The following is a 26,172-nucleotide window of genomic DNA, read 5'->3' as shown; positions in this document are numbered from 1 at the left end:
GGGCCGGGCCAGCGGCGCCGAGAGTATTAATAGACGGCCTGGAGGCAGCGGACGGGTGGCTGCGGGTGGGAAGTCCGCGGACTCCGTGCGGTACAGGACGGCTCGGTTCGGCGCGGGAGCGGACAGGGTCACGCCGGGGAGGTTCCTCCCCTCCGATCTGCGCCTGACGCCCACCGTGAAGGCGAGATGGAGGGTAAATGCTCCGGGGCCAGAACCGCCTTCACCCTCCCGGCCGGGCGGAGGGGCTCGGGGGAGGCAGGGAGGAGGGCAGCGCCTCACTCTCTGCCCCTCGCGGGGCTTTTAACCCCTTCCTCTAGCGGCTTGCAGGGACTCTCAGAGCTTCCCCGCCACGTCTGCCACCGGGTCCGGGAAGGAGAGGGACCTCAGGGCAGAGGAGAGAGGCAGGCTCGGAGCGCAGGCACGGTGCGGGAGGGGTAAGGGCTGCTTTCGCCAAGGGCTGCCGCCGAAACTTCCTCAGAAAGGCGTGGAGATGAGCAGACAGGCTGCCTGTTGAATATCTATCTATAACCTCCTTTCCCTAAAGTGCAGTGATAATGTAGCCAGAATGGTTTAATGCGGTATGTAGTGTTTGCAACAATTATTATAAAAGCATTGCAACACAGTATTTTTGTTGAAATAAATGATCTTTAAAGAGTGGTGCATTTATGTTTTGCCTTTTTTTTGTTGTTGTTTTGTTTTTGTTTTCAGGCACCAGAATAAAGCAGGTATAGCAATGGTTTGCTTTGGAGCAAATGGTCTCATAAAAGGAGAAGTTAGTCAGTTTTTAAAATGTACTATCAAGTTAACTTGTTTACCTGCATTACCAGGAAGGCCTTGCATCATTATGTAATGAAAAATATGCAAGCTGGAACATAGGAGGTTCCATGTGAACATAAGGAAAAACTTTTTTACTGTAAGGGTGAACAGGCTGCCCAGGGAGGTTGTGGAGTCTCCTTCTCTGGAGACATTCAAGACCTGCCTGGACGCGTTCCTGTGTGACCTAGTCTAGGTGATCCTGCTCTGGCAGGGGAGTTGGTCTGAATGATCTTTTGAGGTCCCTTGCAACTCCTAATATTCTGTGATACTGTGAAATAAAAGTTGACTGTATTTTTATAAAAGTTAGCAATGTGGAAGACCTATGGCTAATACTCTAGTGAAACTTCTGGAGCAGCTTAGAAAATGCAGAGACTAAATTGTGCTATGCCTAGGTTTAAAGTATGCCATTATTTGCAGGGTTAAGAAATGACGAATTTCTTGGTTGTGTGAGTGGAAACTGGTTGCTAAGTCAGAAAAAAGTACAAGTGTTTGCAGATGGCTGTCTTCTCTGCCACAAGATCAATATTTTTCTTAAGACTTTCTCCACTTATCCCAGATTGGGAATCTTACATGAAAACAGTCAAAAACATTTGAGACCTGTTATGTTTCTTTTAGTTTTACCCTAAGAATGGATGAAACACTAAAAAAGTTTTTACTCCCAGGTTAGGAAAATCTCTTAGCTTGTCTCCTAGAAGTTCAGGGTCTTGCATTCATGGGTAACCCAAGTCATTAGCACTCTATTGGTTGAAAATCTCCAAACAAAATAATATATTTGAAAGAGAACTCAAGAAACTTAATATATTTAGGAACAATGCCGCTCTTTTTCTTGATTTGATGTGAATTGAATGAGCATTGTTAAGTTCCATGACAATTCTAGTGTGCAGTAAATGTGTTCTAGTGTGCATAGTATTTTAAGGCTGTACTGTGCAAGTAATGACAGCTGTACTATGTGAGTAGCAAGACCAGTACTGTATGAGTGACAGCAACTCCAAAAGTGATTTGCTTGAGATGCAGCTTATCTTAATAACCTTTGACAAGATAACACCAAATAAAAGCTTCTAGAGATCACTAAGACTGAGATCCTGGTGTTGCCTTTGGCTGTGTAGTAGCGTTCTTGTTCAAATGTTTCCTGAAGTATGCTACCAAAAGTCTAATTTGCTTCCAAAACCATTGGCTTGTGATGGTAAGACAGAATGTCTCTAGTGATCATACAATCCCCGCCCTCATTACTGCAGGTTTCCCACTCTTTACTTTATTCATGAGTAGTATCTGTAACATCTGTGTGTTTTATCTCTCATGAGGAATTCTTTACTCTCCCTGTCCTCTCTTCCCTTTACTTTTGGTGATTTGCCATGTTTTCTACCAGGTTCTGTCTGGTGAATGAACTTCGTGAGTGGCATGGTGAAGGAAGTTGGGCTGCATTGCAGCCTTTTCTGTGTGTGTTGATAGTTCCCTTATTCATGTATTCAGGCAATTTGGGATCGGGGGAAAGATTTTGCTGTTGGAGAAATGGGGCTCTTTGGTTCTTGAGGTGCTAAGGTCTTTGTTGCATGCTGAAAGCTTTTTTTTCTAGCAAGTGTTGAAACCAGACCTTTTGGGCCTATATGTGCAGTTTTCCTTTCAGTACTGGTTTTATGTGCTCTTATCTTCCAAGGTTGTGTGGGATGACATCTAGGAGACAAAGACTAAAGGCACCTGCCTGTTGCAGCAATAGTCTTGTGTTTGCTTTCCACAGCTGGAGCAGCTGGCAAGATGGCCATAGCTGGAGTAGTTGGTTGTGTATAGAGTTACTCTTGCAGTGGCTGCTGTGGTGAACATGGTGGGAACTCTCTTGGAGGTGACACTGTTGGAGTTGTTGTTGTTTTCTTTTTCTTTAATGCATCTGAAAATGAGCACTGATGAGGTTCATCTCACTTGTTGCTAATTTAGCCTAATTTCTCTCAAACATTATCACCGCTGTCCATAAGGGCAGCCTTAATGACTGTACAGGGATATATAAGAGGGATTTTTAGCCTGTGCTTCCACTAATACAAAAGATGGTAAAATCCCATTAATGAGAAGGGGCTAAGTAGATTCCTACTCCTAGCTGCAGAACCCAATCTTGACTGCACATAGCCTTCAGTCATTTGGCATCATGGTAACTTTCCAAGGTTGTTTTGGTGTGGAGAAAGCCTGGAGAATTCTGTATTTGGAGAAAAAAAAAAAAGGTGAGATGTTCCCTTGTGGGGCATAAAGTCTGTTGAGTCTATTAAGCAGTCTCAAACAAGCTACTAGCTCATCAGGTACAAAAAACAGCTGGAAGCTGGAGCTGGAAACCACAAGAGGAAGGGAGCAGGTAGCATTTAGGCAATATTTTGCTTTGTAACTCCTGAATAGCTGGCTGCTGGGTGTGTATATGGTATGTTTGGGATAGTATGTGGTTTGCATCTGCCAGCAGACTGGGGAGATGAGTCAGTAAACATTTATTTCATGTAAGATGTTGCTGTGTTGCCATCTCAAACAGGTGTAATGTGAAGCATGGTAAAACATACTGGAAGTTAGGGTGACTTTAAGGCTCTGGTAATGTGACACTTGGGTTAGTATTTTGGTCAGAGCAGAGGAATAGGATCTCTCCCGTGCCTTAAAATTTTTTCTGATAAAAAAAGATACTAGGGTCTTTGCTAATATCACTTCATCTGAGGAAGGGAAACATAGGTTTGCAAGAAATGAAGTTTGCATCAAATAAAGCCATTCTGTGTGAGTACATTCATTGTGCTTTATAATTAATAAGAATATTCTTGGCAGTTAATGAACATTTAGTGAAGAAGCTTAATTTGACATTTGAGAAGTTCAATAAATAATTTTTCTTCCTTGATTAAGTCATCTTTTAAACTGTCACTTATACAACCAAGAATTGTCACTTTTTAATGCATTGGGAGATCTTGTTGCATACTGATTCAGCCATTGCTGCCTATTAAACAGTTTAGATTTAATGTGTCTTAATTTCCCTGCCCTTCATTATTTTAAACAGCCTGCTTCTTTAAAGACCATTTGTATTTCCATAAGCATTTATTACTTGTTCAAGATGGGAAAATGGACACATTGAAATACATGTCTTTGTATTTGTCTGACTCCCCCACCCCTCCATGGTCAGATTTGGGATAATCAGTCGTAATGCTCATCCCAAATATTTATAGAAACTACCTCTTCAGGCTTTGCAAAAATAAAAACTTAAATTTCCTGTGGCCTTTTTTGCTTTATCTTGTGTCACAATATGTAGAAGTTGCTGGAGGCAGTTTTTTGTAAAGCATTGATAGCTGAAGGGTACTCAGCAGGACATGGCTAAATTCGGGCCATTTCTCCCCTTTGTTTAATCTCCCATCTGTGCACTCAAATTATCTTATTTTAACATTAATGGGTTTTATACATGTACAATGAGGGAATAATAAAATTCAAAGACAAATGGTTGTTGCTTTGTGACATGTCAGTGGAGGTTGTTTCAGTTAGTGACTATTGTCAGGGCTAGTCTAAGGGTAATAAAAGGTGACTTTGACCTGGTTCAAATGTACGTACGTCCATCTCTGTTGCTGTTTCTTGAGTACATGTGATCTTGAATTTTTTGTAATTCATTTTTTTAAATTAAAAACTTATCAAGTGTCAGCAAATAGAGATGTCTTTAAAGACTGGACCAGAGGTTTTTCACTGCATAAATATGATGAGGAAAGTGGTTCTTAGTGACCAAAGTCTTTTGTCAGTGAAGTAGCAATAATTCTACAAAGTACCTGGTTAAATCTAGAGAATTTGGAAGAGCTTTTGGCTCTAAAGCTTGGACATCTCTGCCCTTTGTCACATCTCATGTTACGTAAGCTGAAAAGCCTCATAAATATGGTCTTATCCATTGGCAAATGTCAGGGTTTCAACAAGAAAGGTTGTCTCATAAGTGGCTTGGCGTCCCTCCACTAGTTACACTGTGAAAGAGCTTGTGCCTCATTGGGCTTCTTAAGCTCATTTTTCTCAAGCAGACCTACTCCGTTGTTCCAGGATTATTGAGGGCCCTTTGGGGCCAATATATCACGTTAAAAAGCTTCTGCACCTGCCTGAAGGGGAAAGAGAAAGCAACAAGTGCTGCTTGTACCTGGTATTTGGTTGCAGTGCTGATGCTGATCTCAAATGACTGATTACAGGTTTGGCATGGTTAAAAAAACCCACTGCCTACCTTAGTGGAAAAATGGAAGACATGGCTGCAGTCAGACTGCAGGTGGTGTGGGGACTTTGCTTGAGCCTCTTTCAGCTGCCTTGCTGGAAACAGGGATCATCACAGTGTCTCATTGGTAAGCCCTAGCATGCATGGTCAGAGCTGTGCTTCTACCAGGCATCATTCAGGCTGCTGCCCTCGAAAAGGACTGCCCGTGTCTTCTGCTGGGACTTGCCAATGTGTATTGTCACCCAGCAGCTGGGCCTTTTGCAGTTTAGGAGTGGTTTCCCAAAACCACATAGGAAATTCAAGGCAGGCACAACCTGATGTGATGGGTCCAGAGCCCTGCTGGATCACCGGTCTCTGCTGATCTGACCAGCAACACCATAACAGTCTGTGCAAGGCAGCTCCATTTTGAAAGTGGATTGAACTACTTTGCTATACATAACATGCTAATAAATTATGAATGTCTACATAGGAACTAGTTCAGAGGACCTAGTGGGCTGGAAAGTTGCAGTCTGATTTACTATGCACTAGTGTTAGTAAATAAGGGCCTATCTCAGAGCAATGTTGTAGACATAAGTTAGTAAGCAGTAATTAGAAATGCTTTGTAGGAAACAGAAAATGTGGAAGTGTTTATGATGTTAAAAAAATGTGAGAGGAAAAAGGTTTGTTTTCACTGTAACTTGAATGTAGAGGAAAAACGTCCTAAAATGAAATTTTTACTTTCTATCTATTTTTACATTTTAACTTGCATTGAATTCCAGAAAATTCAGTTTTAGTAAATTGCTGTTTTCTTAGTTGATTTTTGAATGACTGGACTTAAAAATTGTTTTTATATTATGACTAAAAATACAGTTCTTGCATGAAATTACAGGCTGTCGTGGACTCTTTTAAATCAAGTTGCAGGACTTCCATTTGGAAAAAAAAAACCCCTATTGTATTTTCACTTCCATTTTTTCCACTGGGAAGCAGAGAAATCTCAGGGACACTTTATATTCTGTGTGGGTCACGCATATATTAGTCAATTCTGTCTGAACTCAGCCTCCTGAAGTTAACTTCACTATCCCATGCACAGTATCCGTGAGTGATTTGGATGTTGCAAATATGTTCACTTTGCCACAGAAAAAGTAATGTTCATTAAATGTTCATTATCAGTGTGCAAATTCTTATTAAAATAGAAGCCATTTTGTTTCTCAGATGCTCCCTACGCTGTTGGCGTAGAACGTGTGAGCTCAGAGAACCTCATTGGTGTCACGGAGTTGGGATTTCCATTTCACAGTTGGCATCTGCTGTTTTTTGGTTTCACATCAAGGTGCGTTCCAATTCTCCACAGCCTTTCTTCCTAATTGGAAATGTTACAGCATGAATCATTCCTGCAGTTACTTGGTTTGGGCACTGAGAAGTCGTTATTAAATATTCACATCAATTCCTGAGGTTTGGCTGCATAAAAATTCCTGATTCATTTTTCTTAACTTTTGTCTGCTTCTTTTTTTTATTTATTATTTTTTTTGCATATCTTGCCTAGTACTGTTGTGTATAGTTCCGTATATAACTCTCTATATAACTGTTGTATATAACTATGGAAACATCTCTGAAAGCAGAACCTTTCTTCTAGGGCTGACCTTGCATTCTCTGTCAGATAGTCATCACTGGGGCTCCTCTCCAGATTTCTCTCTCTCATCTCAACCTTTCTTTTCAGAATGGGAAATTCAGGTGTGGGATGGAGAATAAGACCCATTTATTGTACTGTTGCTGTTCAGTGCTATCAGGGTGCTCAAAGAGTCTATTGAGGGGCCTTTGAGCCCGAACAGAAGCACTTTTTGTTTTCCTCGAATCCTGATCTATAAAGGTCATGTTGGCACTTTCACAGTTGGAGAATTCCTGCGTGTGGGGGCTGTTGCAGATCTTCTGAAGTGAAGCACCCAACTTGTTTCATGTCCACAGGCCTGGTCCATAAACCAGCAAAACAGGAATGTGTAGTGTAGGGACAATTGCATGAGCCCTACTGTACCTGTACCTACTTTAATATGGATGGCTTTGACAGGACACCAAGTCAACTTATATACTAGATCCTAAGAAGCCCGCATCTCCTCTTCTTGGTAACAGGCTTGGAAAATCAGCTTACTGTGAAACAGTGTATTTTGCCTTAAAACTGGAGTGGCTTTTCTTCAGTCATAAACATAAAGAAAGCGGTGATTAAAGAAACTAAAGTGACTTTAAAGATTATATATGCCAAGGGACTCAGCTGCATAGTATAGGACAGGTTTGTGTTTTAATATTTTGATACATGATATGGCACCACAGTAATCTGTTAAACATGGTGGTGTGAAGTCTTGATACTGAAGTTCACATGTTTTCTTTTGCTGGACACACTGAAAAAAAATACTGAATTCTTCTGAAAGAAGACCCATGACTAGGTCATACAAGAGAAACTTAAAATTTGCTTGTGATTAATGCTGGCAATTACTGCATTTGTTACAAAGCAGAAATCAGCCCTTGGTCAAAGCCAGCCTTTTGCATTCAGTTGAATAGTCAGTGGTACTGCTACAGTGTAAACTGAACAGGATTTGGCTCTGGCATTCAAGCACAAGCTACTCTTTCACAACCACCCCCTTCTGTTTCTGCCTTTTCCTTATGAGCAGTAAATCTTTCTGTGCATTTTATTCTACACTCCCAAATGTTGTCAGGATGTGCCAAGTACAAGGCTCCAGTTTCTTTTTGTAGTGCAAAAATTTAGCAGGGAAAGTTCCTGTATGTTTATGGAAACACAGATGCAGCTTTTAAAATACTTGGTAATGCTTTCATGAAGATACAGAAACATCTGAAAATATGTTTATCCTTCTGTACATTATTTCAACTCCAATTAATTTATGTTTTCTGCAGGGAAAATAATATTGATCATAAAAATGAAATGCTGGTTGGAAATCCTTAGACTTCTGTAATAGAATATTTCATTCAGTATGAAATGTGAGAATTATGGGGTTGATTCTGCCCCTGCAGAAGCCAGTGGCTAAATGCCCAATTGCCTTCAATTGAAGCAGAATTGAGACTTCTCTTTTGCAGAAGAATATCTCAGTCAATAATCCTTAATCTCTGATTTAAAACACTTCCATTTGGTAAAGTTTTAGTTCTGTTTCAAGCCTGGAGCCTTTTGGCTGAAATTGCATTTGATATCCTTTCTGGAAGTCCATTTTTTGAGTCTGATTAGGAGTCTGTTTCTGTATCCTTAAATAGAAAATATTTATTGCTGCCACATCCCTAGATTGTTTGCCTATTATATTTGAAAACAAAAAATATGCATGTGACAAAATGCTGTTTCTACAAAGTGGGCTCCATGTGGAACATATTCCCTTAGTGCAATCAGGTGTGTTTGAGACAGCTATGTAAAAGAACCAGAATTAGTGGAAAATAATGTCTTGAGTATTTGAAGTATGATTTTTTTTCTTGTCTTTTAAGAAGACAACATGAATTATCAGCTCATAAAGATAGCGTGTGTGTTTCTTAGCTTGGATGCTGAGCTCTGAGAAGGTGTTGAAGGCGTGCTATTGAACTTGGGTACTGTGACATAAAAAGTGAACCCATTCTGGGTCTTCACACATAAAATATAATAGATTGGTCATAGGATCTTTAAAAAATGTGATAAAAAGAAAAAAAATGTTATGGAAATTCAGACTTTTATAAATACTTAATTTTTCTCTTCAAGGTTTGTATTGCAGCCAAGTAGAAACATTTATTTTTTCAGTAAAGAAGAGTTAGAATGTTCATAAGAGCTCCTGAAATCAGACAGTTATAGGTAGAAGATTAAGTGTCACAGGATTTGCAGTTAAAATAATGAGGAATATTATTTATAATCATGAATAGTGTATATATCCAACAGATGTCTGCAAAACCTGAAGGCCTTTACCTCAGAAAATGTGTGTGTTTGGGGCTTGATGGTTGTGAAATAGTTATTCCTATTAATTTCCAGTAATAGTCTTATGGTATGTTCCAAAGCAGAGTTTAGCTCAGCAAGTTCAGATTGAAGTGGTTAAGAGATAACCAAAAACATTAAGAAAGTGGCAAATAATTACAAGGTGTATTATTTTATAAAATGTAATATGGTCTAAGTCCTGAATTCTTTGCTGGAGCGTTATAAAGGTAAATTGCTGTTGAAATGAAGGCTCTTTTAGTGAGTTCTCTTGCTCCACATTCTATTCTTGTAACCAAAGGAAGTATAAACATCTGTGCTCTGCAATATGTATTAATCTCTTATATAGTTTTTTTTTAGATCTTGTCCTCTTTTCCATGGAAACAAAGCACCTTTTACATACATGGAAATGGTAGCATATCCAGGTGGTGTCGAGGCTGAGATTCTTTATTAAGTTAATGTTATACTCAAGTTAGTACTTAAGGCAGGTATTTATGCACTAAATAACTAACTCAATCCAAAAATAGTCCATGTTCTGTCTGCCCAGAGACCTGATGCCTTCCAATTCCCTGTTAACACCTGTGGTTTAAGTGTTGTAAAGTTGACCTACTAGACTGCATTTTCAGAGACCTCTAAGACATTTTCAAATCTGCGGATTCTGTACAGTGCCTCTGCTGTTGTGTGCTAGAAAGCATGATGAGAATTGACAGTTTTGGTGTCTGTGATTTTTCCCTCTTTGCCTGTTGAAGATGTAATGCTGTTTACCGGCTTGTTCTGTATTTGTTCCACAAGAACATTTGTGCCTCTCCTATAACAATGTGCTGAAGGCTACTCTGTTCAGCAAAGTTTGGTATATTACCCCTTTGGATTAAAAATAAAATTTCAAAAATGGAGAGGGTGAGGAACCTTTTTTTTTGCCAACAGCATTATGGGAAGCCTGTGGTTCCATCTCATGTTAGAATTTTATCTTGTTTGTTGTATTTCTTCTGAAAAGTAAAAGTGGACTGAATAGCTTCTCTGAGTCGTCAGTAAACAAAAGCTTATGGGATTGACAGGGTTTCTTTCAGTCAATGGACCTCGAAGTCATGTACCTTTCTAGGCAGCATTTCTGTTCTTTTATATCCTTCTGTGCATGACAAATTGTAATTATGATAAGCACGATGAATGTGTCAGATTGCAGTGTCTATCAGTCTTCTGGAAATTCAGTTGTTTGTTTAGACCTGTGAAAAAGCTACCTTTCTTCTGTTCTTTGTTTTTGCTCCAGTTACTAAAGCAGAAGATAAAGTTGTTTAGGGCATAGAACTTTTTCCTTCATACATCTTTACCCTTCCACCATCCTCACTGGAGATGAAGTAGATCCTTCAAGGCAATGCTGCCTGGCTTCATAGGTCTTAGCTACTCTAAGGTGAGATCAGTGAACAGATGCTGTCTGTAACCCAGATAATTTGGATACAGTAGTTAACCGCTTCTCCTTTCAGTGCTCTACTGTTTCAAATATCTGTTCCCTTGATATCTCCAGAAGTCTCACTTTCATCTTTATCTTTACGTTGATTAAAACTGGACTCCTAATCTTGTCTTATGAAATCAATACATGAAATAGATATGTGGTTGCTGCTATTGGCCAGTGTCTTATAAGCATCTTTGATGTGCTTTCAGAAGTGAAGGAGGAAGTACCAACGTGTTTATGGAACTCATCAGGAGTGGATAAAGGTGAGGAGAGGAAAAAGATCATTGTGGAAATGAATAAAAAAGATTATCTGCACATCAAATTACTGTAATTACTGAGTGAGGACACTTAATAGGGTAAGGGTAGAAAGGAGAGGAGTACAGGTATGTGATACAGCAGTCTCATGGAGTGTAGGTCAGTGAAACACTGCAAAGGATGCAGAAGCCTCGGAGCTATAGGACTGGCTGTTGGGAAGGAGCAGCATAAAGATATGGGAAATGAAACTGAAAATTATTTCATTAAAAAAGGAGAGCAGGAGGGATGACATGTGGAGGAAAACATTTTCAGCTAAGAAAAATGCCTATTATCTTGCACTTTATTTCTGTTTATCCAGCTGTATCATATTCTAGCAAGAATTTTATTTTCCTCTCTGTTTGGAAGGTGTCCTGCATGCTTTTGTATGCTACAGAAAGCAGTAGATACCATTCAGTAGGCTATTGTTACCTGCGTAATAACAATATATGTTTGAAGTAACACATTGAGGTTTTTTATCTGTAAAGATTCTTCCACCAAAATCTGGGATTTTTGTACATGTGAAAAGTCAGTGTGAATTTTTTCATTAAGTTGATGAAATCTTCAGCAAAGAAAGAATTTTATTTTTTTTAGTTTATGATGTGGTTGTCCAGGTCTTGCTCTAATTGTGAGTTATTTATCTTACAGTTGGTATTTGCAAACAGGAGATGCTCCAGAAGAAGAATGCTGTTCTGGTGGATGGAGTCATCCTAAATGGTCCGATAATGGACTCAAAAGCAGGAGAGAAGTTTGTGGAAGAGGCCTATAAGATTATAATGGAAGAAGTAATACAGAAAGCTGATGATGTAACAGAAAAGGTAAAGCCATAGAGTGACGTTGAGAATTTGTAATAGAGATAATGGACATTAAATAATTTTTTTTCTAAGCAGTATTTTATTACACTTTAAGTAGCCTCAAACTTGCTTCTAGTCTGTGCCTGGCTCTGAAATAAAATGACAGCCTTACAAATTAAGAAAGATCATATTATAAAAGCTTTCAATAACATAATTAGCATACATATTTGGCAGAAGATAATGAGTTTTTTCATCTCAGAGTACAATGGTCACTTTCTTTGAGATGACAAATGGGTGTTGTGTTTTTCTTGTTTGGGGTGGCGGAGTTATTTGTTTGCTCCTTAGAGGCACTGGTATTGGAGAAGGAGGAACAATGGATGTGGTACCACTGTGAAAGTGCGACATTGTAAGATTGTTATGGGTTTTGCGGAACCCTTGCGAAAGAGGCTGTATGGGAAGAGGAGCTGCTAATGAATCATGCTTGCCTTTCCGCATGCACTGGTTGCTTCCACCCCTTGGCAGAACAGCATCTGAAATTGCTGTGGTTACAAATCCTTAGCTAAGGACAGAATTAGACCTGCAGGACTCTTGCTTTTCTGCCTTCCAGCATTCCCCACTCTAATTTTTATGGTCCAGCAATGCCTAGACACAATAAAGCCAAGATCCCATGAGACCAGTTTGCCAGAGATATTTTCTGGTGGCATGCTGCTTTGCAATGGGCAGTTTTATGAAACCAGTGCTGAATGTGGTGCTTACCTTGTACCTTTATAAACTTTTCCTCTTGGATAACCTGTTCACTGGTGTCTCCCCCCTCCCCATCTCTAGGTTTGTGAATGGCAAGCTCCTGAAACACTGAAGCAGATTCTTGATCTGGAAATGAGGGACACCGGAGAATCTCACCAGAAACTCTTGCAACTCTGCCGGGATGTTACAAAATACAGCGTCAAAACCAGTAGGAATGAGATTTCTAGTGAAGTTATTTTGTATGCTAACTTAGGAAGACAGGGCAATGTTTACAAAGTTCTGTCACCTTTCAGGAAACTGGGGATGTGAATGTTTGTTTTCTGTCTGCCTACAGAAGTATGCAAACATTTGGCCGTCTTTCCCTTGTTTGACTGAATGCTGGTCACCATAGGTTTGACTAAGATGTGTAATCATGGCAAACTAATCGAAAACCAATTCCTGTAATGCCATTGACGTTAATGGTAGATTCTGTCATTTTGAATTCTTGTGAAAGTCACCTAGGCAGGTATGATATAGCAGCCTAGCAAAACAGGCAGGAGAAGGATTTTTGTGCGTGATTTCCTGCTGTCTCAGTGATGAGGAGTAGAGTTGGCATCATTGCCCTCGTACATTCTTAGTGATGATTACCTTACATTTACAATTGTTCTTTATGAGCAGTAGTCTTATAGGGTGTTAATTTGCTGATAGGCAGTAATTGCTGTTCTAGACGCTATGAGAAGAGAGCCTGCAGTGTTTCAGAGACAGTACGCCTCATGTCTGCAGGATTAGTTCCCTACGGCTAACCTTTCTGCAGCACGTGCAGGATAATTCAATCTTAGCAAAAAGGGATGAACAACATCTGTTCAGGAAACAGCACTGCGGCTCAGTAGCTCAGGATTTCAGATGTGACATAGCTTAGGCTGTGTTGTGGAAAGTGAGAAGGACATTTGATATAGCTAGTTGTGCATTTCCAGGGCATGTTCCCTTCTACAGTCACTGTTGCTACAAAGTAAAACCGTAAAATAATTTTGAAAGTGAATGCCTACCTTTGAAAACCATAGAAAAATAGCAATACTGATCTTCAGGGGGAGTGCACTAATAATATGCAGATATAATTACTGAGTTAGTGGAAGGTGTTCTGTTTTTCTTTCTTTAGCAAATTGCCTTTAGACTTTCATTAGTTATGCTATGTCACCTTAGAAAGGGTATCATATATAAAAATATGCTGTGCAAATAGTCATTAATCTAAGTACAAACATTCATTCATGCCCCAGATATAATATAAATGGGGCAGTATAGTTTATCTGGCTTTGCATGTAAAAGTACTATGCTGTGGATTAAAATTTAGGTGGTGATTGTTGATGACTTGTTTTGTAGTCAGCATAGCATTTTCTTGAAATTAGTTATATCTCAGTGTTTCAAGTCAGGAAAACAAATTCTCTTAACTTGACATTTTAAGTCTGCCGCAAATTTTTCCAAGCTGTTATACTGTCTCTCTCTCTCTATACTGAGACTTCAATGGGAGCACAGGCACAGCTGCCTGGGATCAGCAGGTTCTTGTCTTCTACTGCTTAGCAAAATTTGGCTGAGCATCCATTGTGGCCTCTTGAGACCACTGTTAAAAGCCACTGTGTATACTAAATTGTCAGTCCCTTTTCTTTTTTTCGATTTGTAAAACTTGTAAACAGACCACATTCATTCCATGGACTACTAACAGCTCTCAAGCCTTATTTTGGGACCTGCGAGTGCTTATTAAATTTACTTTCAGAGGATTGTCTAACCTAAGAAAAGGAGAGTAAGTGCAGAAAATATTGAGAGAATGAAGCAGTGAATTGTGGTTTGCAGTGATCAGCATTCAGCTGAGGGGCCTGTGATACATTCCCTTTTCATGTATATCCTGCTTGCTTTTCGTCTGTATTTTCAGGTCATCCAAGATTTTTCAATCAGCTGTATGCTGGAATAGATTATTACTCATTAGTGGCTCGTTTCATTACAGAAGCACTGAATCCAAGTGTGTAAGTGTAGTTCTTTCTTCTCTTGATGATGAATTAGCATGCGTTTTAGAATAACAGCTTTTTTTGCTCCCTCCCACTTTCTGATTTCTGTTTTCAGTATTACAGAGGAGGTAGGAATTGTGCAGGAATTTGAGAGAGAAAACAGCCTGGATTGGCCGAATAGCTCACCAGAAGGTTGGCTAATCTGATGAGGCCTTTTTTTCTAGTTCGTGAGGTGGGGCTTAAGAGTATTTTTCAATACTTTTAAACTTACCCTTTTATCTTAGTGCATAAAAACAAATTAATCTGGTTTACTCAGTTGTTCATTTCCTTTGAGGCGTTCTGCACAGATTTGAATGCAAATGGTTACCTGCGTACTGTTTACTTGCAAATGTAAAGCCTAAAAAAAAAGTAATTGTTGTTTGCAATAGGTCATTATAGCTGAAATTTAAGTGTGTGACCTACATTAAAAGCAAGCTCTGATGTATTACTTTGAGAGTGGAAATGTCAGTGTGATGCTGTCAGGAACTAAGAAATTGCTCTGCTGGGTCAGATCCATAGTGGTTTTAGTTTAGAGTTCTACTGCTGATGGTGGTCAGATTCTGACAGATTAGATAAAGGTGCTAAAGACCTTTATGTAGTTTTAGCAGTATTCAGTGGCATGAGTTCTGTAGTCTTAATAACAATCATGATGCTTTTATTTTTGTTCAGATACACGTATGAAGTATCCCCTGTGTTTCTGTTGGTGGAAGAAGCAGTCATCAAGAAAATGATTGAGTTCATAGGTTGGGAAGAAGGTGATGGGATATTTAATCCAGGTAGGAACAGTTCTGATTTCAAAGTGGGTCATTATAAACCAACTAATACCAGTAATTCCACAAACATTGGATTTGTGTAGAATCTTTGAAAATGAGTGCAAAAATCCAGTGATGCCCACTCACAGCTATTTAATCCAGGCTTACTTTATGTGTTTCTAGTAATAATTCTGTGAATCTGATCAGCTAATGAATGAAAATAGTTCTACATTAAATATAATTATGTAGAAATTAATTGTTTGTAGCTGATACCCTTCCTGACCTTATTAATAACAGTACTGACAGCGTCATTGGACTGAGTCAAATTGGTTAACAGACAGAGCCGATTGATGTGCTAAACACCAACCAGTGGTGCCTGAGGGTGCTAACCTGTGTATCCTATCAACTGTGAGAGCCAGAATTTATCTTAGTGGGAGTGTTAAGAGTTTAACTCCTTTGAGTTTTGATAGTTTTTTTTTTAAATGTTATGATAAGGCCAACCAAACAAATATTTCTGAAGCTTCTTGATAAGCCATGGTTTTCAAATGTTCTGTAAAGCAGCGTTCCAGCTCACTGTGTAGAAATAATGAAGCATAATGATACTATTCCACAGATTATTCAGATAACAAATTATTAGGCTAGATGTGAAGCTTTTCTATCTAATTTGGGGATGAGAAGAGAAATTAAATCAGTAAATGGATTTAAACACCCCCCTCCAATACAAAAATAAAGTCAGTAATTCTGGCCTACATCGGTGTAGTAGAAAAATAAATGAAGTAAAATCCACCTTTTTAATATATTAATAGTAAGGATTTTTTCATGACACATTTGATGTGTATTTTCAGTACAGTCCTTGCTTTTATGACAGATTTGCCTAATTAAACTTACTGAGATACTGTCAAAAGATAAATAAATTGTACTTTTTTGTACTAGTTTTGTGTAAGGGTTTTCTTACTGTTTTGCTTTTGTTCTTTTAAATGAAAAAAACCTGTCCAGATCTTACCTTGCAGATCTTTCAATTCCCATTCACTGTGGTTTTTTTGTAATGGCTTTTTCTCTGCCCGTAATACTCTGAGACCTGGTTGCCCAAGAGATCTCCTAGGCTCTGTACAGTGCAGCCACAGCTGAGCTCGGTGCGGGTAGCTGAGCTGGCGCTGCTTCAGCATAAATGGGAAGGAGCCGTTGCAGGCTATTCTCTGTGGGGGAGGACTGCTTGGGCACAGTCTTATTCTTCAGAAAATATCCCCAGAGAGCATTCAAACACGTTCTGTTTCCATGTATGCTACAGAGCCCAAAAGTCATTTTATGTCTATAGTCATTTGGGGAGGAAATAAGCTATGATGGATGCATTTATAGGTGAACTGTATGATTTGGGTTCCCCCCCCCCCCAAAGGATTATTTGGGGTCCCCCCCCCCCCCAATAGGTTAAGCACTCGGACACAGGACAAGTGCTAGGACTCCTGGTTAATATGATATTTGTATGTCTGTTTCTGCAGGTGGCTCTGTTTCTAATATGTATGCTATGAACTTGGCAAGATACAAATTTTGTCCTGAGATAAAGGAAAAAGGGCTTTCAGGTTTGCCAAGGCTAGTCCTGTTTGCTTCGGAAGAGGTAAAAACAAAACAAAACTAAACAGGGGTTTTGATGTGTATTTTCAGTGGCTGCAAAATTATATCATTTGCGTGTCTGATGGGGCACTGGTACACTAAATTTGTCATCACTGTATAAGCTTGGAGCTAAGTGAAGAGGTTTGATGATAAATTTCCCTGCAGAAGCTTCCTTGCTTTCAGAAAACAAACACAGATGTTCCTGCTCTTGGAAACTGCTGATACAAGAATAGGTTGTAGGTGGGGCAAACCTGAAGCAGAATGCATGTGGTGTGTGGTGGAGGTCTGTAGCATTTGATTTCCCACAGCAAAAAGTCTAGCAGGAACCATAGGTAGGTTTTGGATGTCGAAGGTTTTTTTTCTGCGGGTTTAATTTGCACTAAGCTGAGCCCTTGTGGACCTGTGAGATGGCTCTCTGCAGCTCCCACTCTGCCTTATGTCTGAATACAGATTGGTTGTGGTACAGAACCAAACCTACCATAAAGCATTTCAGAAAAAAACTGCTGGATCTTTAGACAGTTCTTCTTTAAATAATTGAAAATAGGTGGCTAGATTTAAAGTTTTTGAACAATATCTGCCTGTGAGAAATTCAATTATATTCATACATATATCTTGAAACTACATACTTCCTGAAGCTAATTTTTAAGACTTTTTTCTCTCAACTGTCCCTCTAATTTTAAGAGTTTATAATTTGATAAGTACAGAGTTATTAGTTCTATATGAAGGCACCAGTGGAAGTGAGAATCTTGCAGTACTAGGAAGTATATAGTTACTAGAATAATTTTAGCTCTTCAGTTTATGCTCCAAACAGTTTGCAGCGTAAATAGATGAGAGGCTTATTTTGAAGAGGCCCAAGGGATGAAGGCATTGCATAAGTTGTCCAAGACAGCACATATATTTTGGAACTGAATCAAAATGTCCTAAATAAAGGGATTTTTTTTTCTTCCCAGGCAAAATATATTTAGTTTTTTTCTTTCTGAAAAATGTGTATATGAAATGACATGCCAATTCATACTTAATTCATCACATTACAACTTAAAAATAGCTAAGAAGGAAAAATGAAGTTGAAACATGTTCCGTTAATACTTCTGAAGTGAAGAATGTAGAGTTCTTATCATTAATTAACATTTTATCTCATTGCAAGTTTTAACTAAAATGTATACTCTTGGACCCTAAAACAAACAAACATTTAATTTCATGACAAAATAAATTTTATTTCACCCCCAGAGTAAATTTATTTTGATGTCTTTGCTTCCCCCAAAAACCAAGAACATAGAACATAGAACTACCCAGGAAGAATAAATTAGTAAATTATTTGTAAGGCAATGCTCTTGATAACTAATTCTTTGCTTGATTCACAAAACCATGTTGTCTTTAATACTCAGTAATCTCTTGCTGTAAAATGGTCCTGGAGAAGTTAACAACCTATGTTTATCTTCGACAGTGTTGGCATGGAGAATCCATGAAGCCATAATGAACTGAGAGTATTGATAAGGAGTCAGAATACACGGCTGCTCAAGGCACTTGTGTCATTTTAGGGCTTGGCATCAGCACTGTGCTCAGATGAAATTATTTTTGCCTTGAGGTGCCAAGTCCCAGAGTTTCAGTCTGTCACTAGGCAAACTGAAAGAGTTGCCCTGCTGTAGAGCAGAATGCATAGACTTCTCAGTGGCTTAATTTTATGTGATCTGGGGCCATGTATTTTTTTGTGTGCTCTTGGATAACATGAAGGTATATGTTTAATGCATGGCCCACCCAAGGTCCTCACATGCTCTGTTTGGCCTTCAGTAATAAAAAGGCTCTTTGTTCCTGCAAGTAGAATGCTTAGCTACTTAAAATCATGGTACACAATGAACACTGTTCACTCCATAGCTCTCTTGCTGGAGCATTACAGAGTGATTCCTCTTGAGACAGTAGCAGTAGTAGAGAAATTGTTATACCTTGCTTTCTTGAGGCATGATTTGTGGCTCTGTAGGAGTTGAATGCAGTTGTAGTTATAGATGTCAGGCCAACTTTTTATCACTTTTTGCTATATAAGTCTCGTCTGAACTTTATTCTGGCCCAAGAATGTATTGTGTTGATCCTGAAAAGGTAGAAATTTTCTAAATTTGAGGTAAATGAAGGTAGAAGAGGATGTATAAACAGTAGAAATGTGCATGCTGATAGGAGCAGTTTTTTAGATGCAATGTAACTAAATTCCTCCCCAGTGCAACTTGATCATGAAAGTAATAAAGTGAGAGAACACAACATTAACTCATCATGTCATCCCCTGTTCAAATTACAGCAGACAAAAATGAGTAATAAAACAATCTCATAATAATGTAATTGCTTTATGCAATCATATTTCTAGGAAAATTTTCAAAATCAAGAAAATACAAATTTATCTTCTGTTTTAATGAGCACATGAGGAAAGTACCTTGTCTTTGCAAATGTTATTAGGAATGTAAGCTATGTCCAGCTATAGTTAAAATAGCGTAGCAGCACACCTTAAATGCACTGTTCCAATTTGATCTTGTGCTCAAAGGCATTAATTTCTTACTATAAATGGCTACAAATTTAATAATGTGTCCAAACAAATAAAACTGCAAAAGACATGGCAAGAGTAATCCGAACTCACAGTATTTAAAATTATTATTTTAAATTATGTGTATAGTCTAGATACAAATACTACCTTTTATCTGGGTATTTCTTTCTCTTTTATTGGAAAGGGAACTATGAACAAGTGAATACTTGACACTGTTGTGACTGGAGCTGCTAAATGTTCCCTGGTATTTTTTTTTTTCCTTAAAATGACGTGGTGTAATTTACCATAATGGCTTCTAGTAATGATAGTGAGGGGAGGGGGGGGGGAAGAAATTCTTGTATGTTTTCAATGAATATAACTAAAAGACTACTTTATTTCATCAAAGAAAGCATATTCCAAGTCTGTGTAGTAGTATAAGTCTTGTCCCCTTTCTGTACTATTGAAGATGTGACAAAATTTCTCCAAGAGGCATAGAAGTACTTGTGGAAGCAAGAAATAATGTATCTTGCATCCTGTTTTGTCTCAGTATTCCCTTTATTCTTCCCTTTCCCTCTGTTTATAATCTCTCAGGTGTTCAAGCCTCTTTTCTTTTTCTCCCAGTCTCCCATATAATTTTCTGGTAATAAAATGCATGATTTAGTGGTTGCCTTTTCACTACTATACTGAGTTTGCAGCAATTTGGAGCAATCTCATTATTCCTGGTGATTCATACCTTTCATTTGACTTTAATGGATAGAAATCAGTGATGGAGGCATCTTGTATTTTAAGTGATTCCGTAATCGGTTGAGAACATCTTCAAACTTCTACTGAACAACACACAGCCACTCTACAATCATTACCATTATAAATGTAATTTGGTGTAATGTAAGACTAATTATCCACCTATGTATCTCATTATTCTTGTAACAGTCTAAATGAATGAGCCCTAAAGGCTCTGTGGATGTGTCATGTTACAAAATTAGGCTTTCTTAAAACTACCTGATAGTATCAGGTAGTGTCTGTGTACGCCTATATTTAAGAAGTGGGTGATGGTGGGGGAAACCTTTTAGTCGGGAAGAAAAAGAGCCCTTGGAGATCATCCATCTCATCAAAATAAGCGTGACAGGCTTTAATACCCTTAATATATTCATACCCACACATTAAAATGTTGTACATTTTTCATAATTATGTTCTGCAGTAACTGCATTTGTGTGAACTCTCTGGAAGAAAATGGAATTAATTAACCACCTGGCTTCACCTCCTGTATGAAAAGTAACAATTCTAGACATCTTCACAGTTGCTGGAGTATGCGTTATTTTAACTCTTCAGTAATAATGTGAAAAAGAGCCAAATTTATTTTTTGAGAAGAGCAGTGATCTTGCATGATCTTCATTCTGAGAAGAACTGTGTAGTCCTATGAGGTGCTGCATACTCTCAAAACTGAATCAATTGTTATAAGTGAGTAGGCATTTGGCACACTGCAGGTTATTCAGAGTAGTTTGACATTAAAAGTATCTTCAGATTAAGAAAGTTACTGTATCTTGAATTCCCTAGCTAATCTTGAAGATGGATTAAGCAGAGATCAGCATACTCTTACTCTGGAATAAGACAAAATGTTTTTTATGCTGGAATAACAGTATTCACAGTAGAGCAGGTCCTTAAAGAGGTGAATGTTGGAAACACGGTAAGATATACCTTGAATATTTGTTTAACAGAAAAAAACCAACTTGTAAAAACTATGGAGTGGACTGTAAACTTCAGTATCCTTCTCACCAGAGCCATGTTACCACATTCTGATTGAATAAGCACCCATTTCTAACATCCTTTGAGCAGGTGAAGGAACGTCATCTTTTACACTAATTTCATGGGTTTCATACACTAATGCTCTTTATTCAAAATTTATTGCAAAGTCAGAAGTGGCCTATGCATATCTCATTCAAAGAGATCTCTATGATGAGACCTAGCTCAAACTCTTTGTTGAAATAGTAACTTCATTTTCTGAAAAATACAGGCCGGTCCAGACTGGAACCTTTTGCAAAATCCATATTAACTTTCAAAGATGTGTCGAGTCCTGTCTGAAGTCTGCGTGCTTACATAATGGCTTCACGTTCATGTGAACAACCTTTGCAACACCATGATTTTCAGATCTTTTTGCAGAGATAGGGCTTTGAAAGCCTTGGAAGTCCCAGTTGTACCTCATCTAAAGGCTTTGGTAAGTCTTGGGACTTGAGCTCCTTGATTCTATGAAGAGAGCTGCTGGGTCAGGGCAAGAGTCAGTCTGAAATAGTATTCTGCCTCTGGCAGTGGACAACAGCTGAAGTTTAGAGAAAGCATGTAGAAGAACAACAAGGATAATGTCTTTGGATATATCACAAGATACATACAAATTAAGGGTCCAGTTTCCAAGGACTGGTGCTCTTGGACTTTCATACCTATAGCTTGTTTCTAGGTGGTTGAGTTCAGCAGCCTTTGGACCTTCTCATGCATTTCCCAACTCTTACACTCATCAATACTTTGACTCAGTTCTATTAAAACATTTCAAAACAATAATTCTTCCGTGATGACACTTCAAAATTTCTATTTTTCATTCTAAAGCAGAACCAGCTTTAAAAAAATCATATAGAATAAAGCATTTTATTTTTTCAGCCCACATTTTAAGCATGGTATACATCTCTTTTTTTTGTCTTATTTTGCCCAGTCTTCAGTATGTGTCATTAATTGTTAAATAGAAGGTGGCCTTGGTGCTGTGTAGCTTTGGCAGTTTGTTTTCTGTGTTAGGATATACTGTTGTCATGACTGTTAGCTGCTATTAAATTAATTTCTGTGTCACTGTTCCCTATGCTAAAGAATTTATTTCTTTCTTCTTAATTGCATACTCACTTTTTTCATGCCTTTTTTGTTTACAGTGTCATTACTCCATGAAGAAGGCAGCCTCCTTCCTGGGAATTGGTACAGAGAATGTTTACTTCATCAAAACAGATGAAAGGTAAGCATACAAAAGCCATGACTGTGGTCTCATAGCCTTTTTAAAATGCACTAGTGCTGTGCATAACCAACCTATTTGAATGTAACTGAAAAAGTTTTAAATCTGTGTCCCTTAGAGGTAAGATGATACCCGAGGAACTGGAGAAACAAGTCCAACGGGCCAGGAAAGAGGTGAGAGGGAGAGAGAGAGCATGAAGGACAGAGGAGGAGTGTATGCAGTGTGTGCTTGTGTCTGAGTGAAAGGAAGGAAAAGTAAGAGTGAGTCAAATCTTAAAAATAGGGCAGTTAATGTACAAGTGTCTTTCTTACAGGTACAAACTGTTTGCCACAAGCTTGTGTAACAAGCAAAGACTTTTAGATGCTACACTCTTACGAGGGCAAAAAATTCCACAGGGTGTTTACTACTTACGAATGTCCTGAGTACAACAATGCTCTGAAGTATTTAGCACATTTCTTCTAGGATTTCTTTTATCCTTGATCCTCTTTTAAATGTATGCAGTATTTGTTTTTCTTAAGCAGTAAATTAACTGAAAAACCAACAGCTTTAATTACAGGAGTTATTGCCCTATCGTCTGCAGTGGGCAAGAACCGTAGCATGGGGCTTAGTCTTTAAAACTACCTTGCAAGCTGCAAATGCAAAATTTGATCCATTCTAGTATTGTAGCAAGAGTGCAGACATTCCATCCTGTGCTTCTTTTCCCACAGGGACTTTGCCGAGTAGAAAGTCAAAGGCCAGTGTTTGGAAATGTACTGACGTGTGCATTTGGACAACATTAACATACATTCTGACAATCTGTAAGATAGCACTTACTATAGACAACATAATTGATTTTAGAGAGCTTGGAGGACTGAATGTGAATTCTAAGGCACAAAGCATCTTCTTTTGGCTTGGTTAGCTCACCTTATTTCTCACTTTCAGTTTTTGGATGAGATTGATAGGATTCAGAGCTCAGCCATTAGTCCACAATCTGTGAATACCAAGCAAGCGACTAGTGCTACGTCCATGGTGTAGACAATGCCTACCATGGAATCCTACCTTGGGAAACCAACTTTTATTGCTGATGGAAAAGCCAAGGTAGTGCTGTCCTGTCATGAACTGCTGTGGCCACAGCAGCTTTCATTAAGATCTGATTTAGGTACATCTTCTGCCAAACAACCATCTCTTCTTTGAGGTTTCGTGCTAGATAGCATAACTACTGATATAGGGTGGCCCTAATGACCTAGCAAACCCTCTTGCTTGCCTCTTTCTGTACTTTGTATTATCTGTGGAAGAAAACCTGTACTTTACTCATTTGAGCAAGCTGGTGGGAAAAAAAAAGGACTGGGGCAAGAGGAACCAAGCTGACAGGAGAATGAGCTCTTTGCTTTTGCAAAAACATAATTCTTGTTTGTTGATGTAATAATAAATTTAATGGTTATTTGAAAGAAACCCTCTGCCATTTGGGATTTTAAAGAAAAGGTCAACCTCAGTATGGTGCTTTCCAATTTAAAAACAAATGTTCTATATTAAAATGCTCTGCTTACAGGAAAACACTATTTTACTTGCATTTTAATGGAAGTTACGGGTGTATTGGAAGGTTTTCATTTTGTCAGAGCTTCAGTAAGTGTGTCTGTCCTTGATAAAGTGCTACTTTTCAACTTTTACAGAAGGACACTTCAGTGAATTACAGTAAATACTCTAATGACTCTAGACCACAGAGGATGTATTTGCTTGTGAGGGGAGCATAAAATGATCATTATGAATAGTAATAGTCTTACGCCTCTTTTCAGAGAATTTAGTCAGGAAGATATATTTAACTATATTGTTAAGAAGAATAAAAATTTAATTATTTGTGGGGAAAAATGTGTAACGGTAACTACTTTTGGAATTTGTAGAGATCCTAGACTTGTCCCCATATCCAGTCATGTTACCTTTTGGCTGCTGTGGGACCTTTGGCTTTGATGTACCAGTAGGAGAAAAGTGGTGAGAACCCTAACAGGAACTAGGATACATCTTTGACTCACTTGCTAGTGTCTTGTACTTAAGCTTCAGGCTGGTTTGCAAGTTTGATTGACTTTTGTGGTAGGTTGTATTAGGAATGAATAAGCAAGAAGTGAATTATAGGCTGGAAATTCTTTGTGAATGTATGGGATTAATTTAATTTCATTCCAGTGTTACTTTTCATTGCTTCTCACAGTCCCTACACTGTTAAAGAAGTATAAAACTGTCAGAGTGTAAATGTGAATCAAGCCTATCTGTCTCTGTAGTAGATGTTTAAAAGTGGCAACACTTTTTTTTTTTTTGAAAAGAGAGATCAGATTTCAGTTGAAGTGAAGATACATAAAAGACTCGTGTAGAGTTTGATTTTTCAGCTGATGGATGATTTCTGTGAAGCTGCATTGAATTACATCAGCAGAGAGACTTACATAATCTTAGACATTAAATTCACTGCAAATGGACTCCAGGGATTCCAGGTTATACAATTTAATAACAACTTCAGTCCCATTTTAGCAACTATGTTGTCATGCTGTGGGTCAAATGTTGAAACATGCAGAGAAGTTTCTTCAGCATGTATTTACCAGCAACTGAGACTGCACAGTCATTACTAGGGTTGATACCCTCAATTTCATAAAGTTGTTTCAGACTCTGCCAATTCTTTTCGTTCTGTCAGTTTCTGCTGCTAAGTAGGCAAAGGCACATGCATCTGCCAGGATCTGCTACTGTACTTGCATGTCTGCTATTAGTTGAATGGGAAAGCAGCAAGCAAAGCTACTGAAACCAAAATGGATAGGTTGTGGTGGTTGTCTGAGACTGCAGCCTGGCAAGAGTTTTCCTTATCCCACCTGTCTAACCTTAAAACTGTCTGAGATTTCCAGTGGTCTCTCTCCTGATGTTCCGTTACTATCTACAGCCCTTCCTATTTTCTTGTGAAAGTAGCAAGTAAAAAGTACTTTGCTGTAAATCAGACACTGGGGTCAGATAGTGATGGCAGTCCCAGTCATGGCACATGCCAGTACTGCTGAAGGCAAATCCTGTTCCCAAACTGAAGGTTCCTCTTCACTGGGCAGAGAATAGGGGCATTGTAGAAGCAGCACAGGTGGAGACCCTCGAGGGATGAGTCATTCCCTTGCACGGGTAGTCTACTGGCTGAGCTGGTAGTTTGATTTTATTCAGCAGAGTAGCAGCAAATATGGTAGTAAAATGTGGAAGACTGAAAAATGAAAATCAGTATATAAAGAGAGATGTCAAATATCCGGTATGTTTTGATCTAGACAAAACTAGCATCTGTCAAAACAGTCTGAAGCTGGGGAAGTCTGCCCTGGGATGGTGTTAACTGAAAATGGAAAAGAATTTTTTTTCTTTTGGTTCTTTTTGCTTTTCCAAAGAGTCAGCACTTTTAAATGCAGTATCTTCTGCTGGGAAACTAAAATGTAGACTGTTGCATCTTTGTCCTACATTCCTAGACCTTTCTGTACTTTAACTCTGCAGATATACTGGAGGAAATGAATAGTACAAATGACAATGTTTTGTTCTGAATCCTATTGCAGGGGTCAGCACCATTTCTTGTCTGTGCTACAGCAGGCACAACAGTGCTGGGAGCATTTGATCCTCTGGATAAAATTGCCGATATCTGTGAAAAGCATGGCCTCTGGCTTCATGTTGATGTGAGTTTGTATACTGTGTAGTTTTGTTTAGCATTGCTTTTTTATAATTGCTATTTTTTTGACTATTGATGTTTCTTTGTGGAAGTAAGATGGGCTCTAATATTTTTTTTTTTTGCATAGAGAACAGAAATGCATTCTGATTTGCCTCTGTTATGTGTGCTGAAAAACAGCAAATTATTTGGTTGTGACAAGCAGTCAAAGCTATTTTGTCACTGTCAGGTTTTATTTAAAAATTATTTTAAAATCAATTTCTTCTTTTTGCTACCTCCTAAAAATGCTTCAAGGGTGATTATATACAAATATAACTTTGGATTCTTTCCACATTCTATCGGAGAAAGCACATATTAGAATTGTCTTGTATGGTTCATACAGGTTAAAATGAAGGTATATTTCTGAGTCAACCAGTGATAAATTATTCTGTTTCATATTTACAGGTTTGTTATGCTAGGATAATATGTGAAAAGGCACAGTGAGACCAGGCATCTCCC

At 38.5% G+C, this 26,172-nt stretch overlaps 1 protein-coding gene across 1 annotated transcript in view; it reads left to right on the top strand.

Moving 5' to 3' along the window:
* The first annotated feature begins 11,306 nt into the window (after nucleotides 1-11,306).
* Nucleotides 11,307-26,172, top strand: part of GADL1 (glutamate decarboxylase-like 1) — a 68,372-nt gene continuing 53,506 nt past the window's right edge. The window contains exons 1-8 of the mRNA XM_010190244.1: nucleotides 11,307-11,456; nucleotides 12,258-12,384; nucleotides 14,080-14,170; nucleotides 14,861-14,967; nucleotides 16,440-16,555; nucleotides 21,961-22,040; nucleotides 22,156-22,210; nucleotides 25,568-25,684. Of these exons, the coding sequence (XP_010188546.1) occupies nucleotides 11,307-11,456; nucleotides 12,258-12,384; nucleotides 14,080-14,170; nucleotides 14,861-14,967; nucleotides 16,440-16,555; nucleotides 21,961-22,040; nucleotides 22,156-22,210; nucleotides 25,568-25,684 (843 nt within the window). The remainder of the gene's footprint in view (nucleotides 11,457-12,257; nucleotides 12,385-14,079; nucleotides 14,171-14,860; nucleotides 14,968-16,439; nucleotides 16,556-21,960; nucleotides 22,041-22,155; nucleotides 22,211-25,567; nucleotides 25,685-26,172) is intronic.

The sequence above is a fragment of the Mesitornis unicolor genome, unplaced genomic scaffold (genome assembly GCF_000695765.1).
Source record: "Mesitornis unicolor isolate BGI_N332 unplaced genomic scaffold, ASM69576v1 scaffold36088, whole genome shotgun sequence".
Taxonomy (NCBI): Eukaryota; Metazoa; Chordata; class Aves; order Mesitornithiformes; family Mesitornithidae; genus Mesitornis; species Mesitornis unicolor.
Note: the sequence above shows the minus strand (reverse complement) of the source record. Positions and strands in the feature narration are given on the sequence as shown.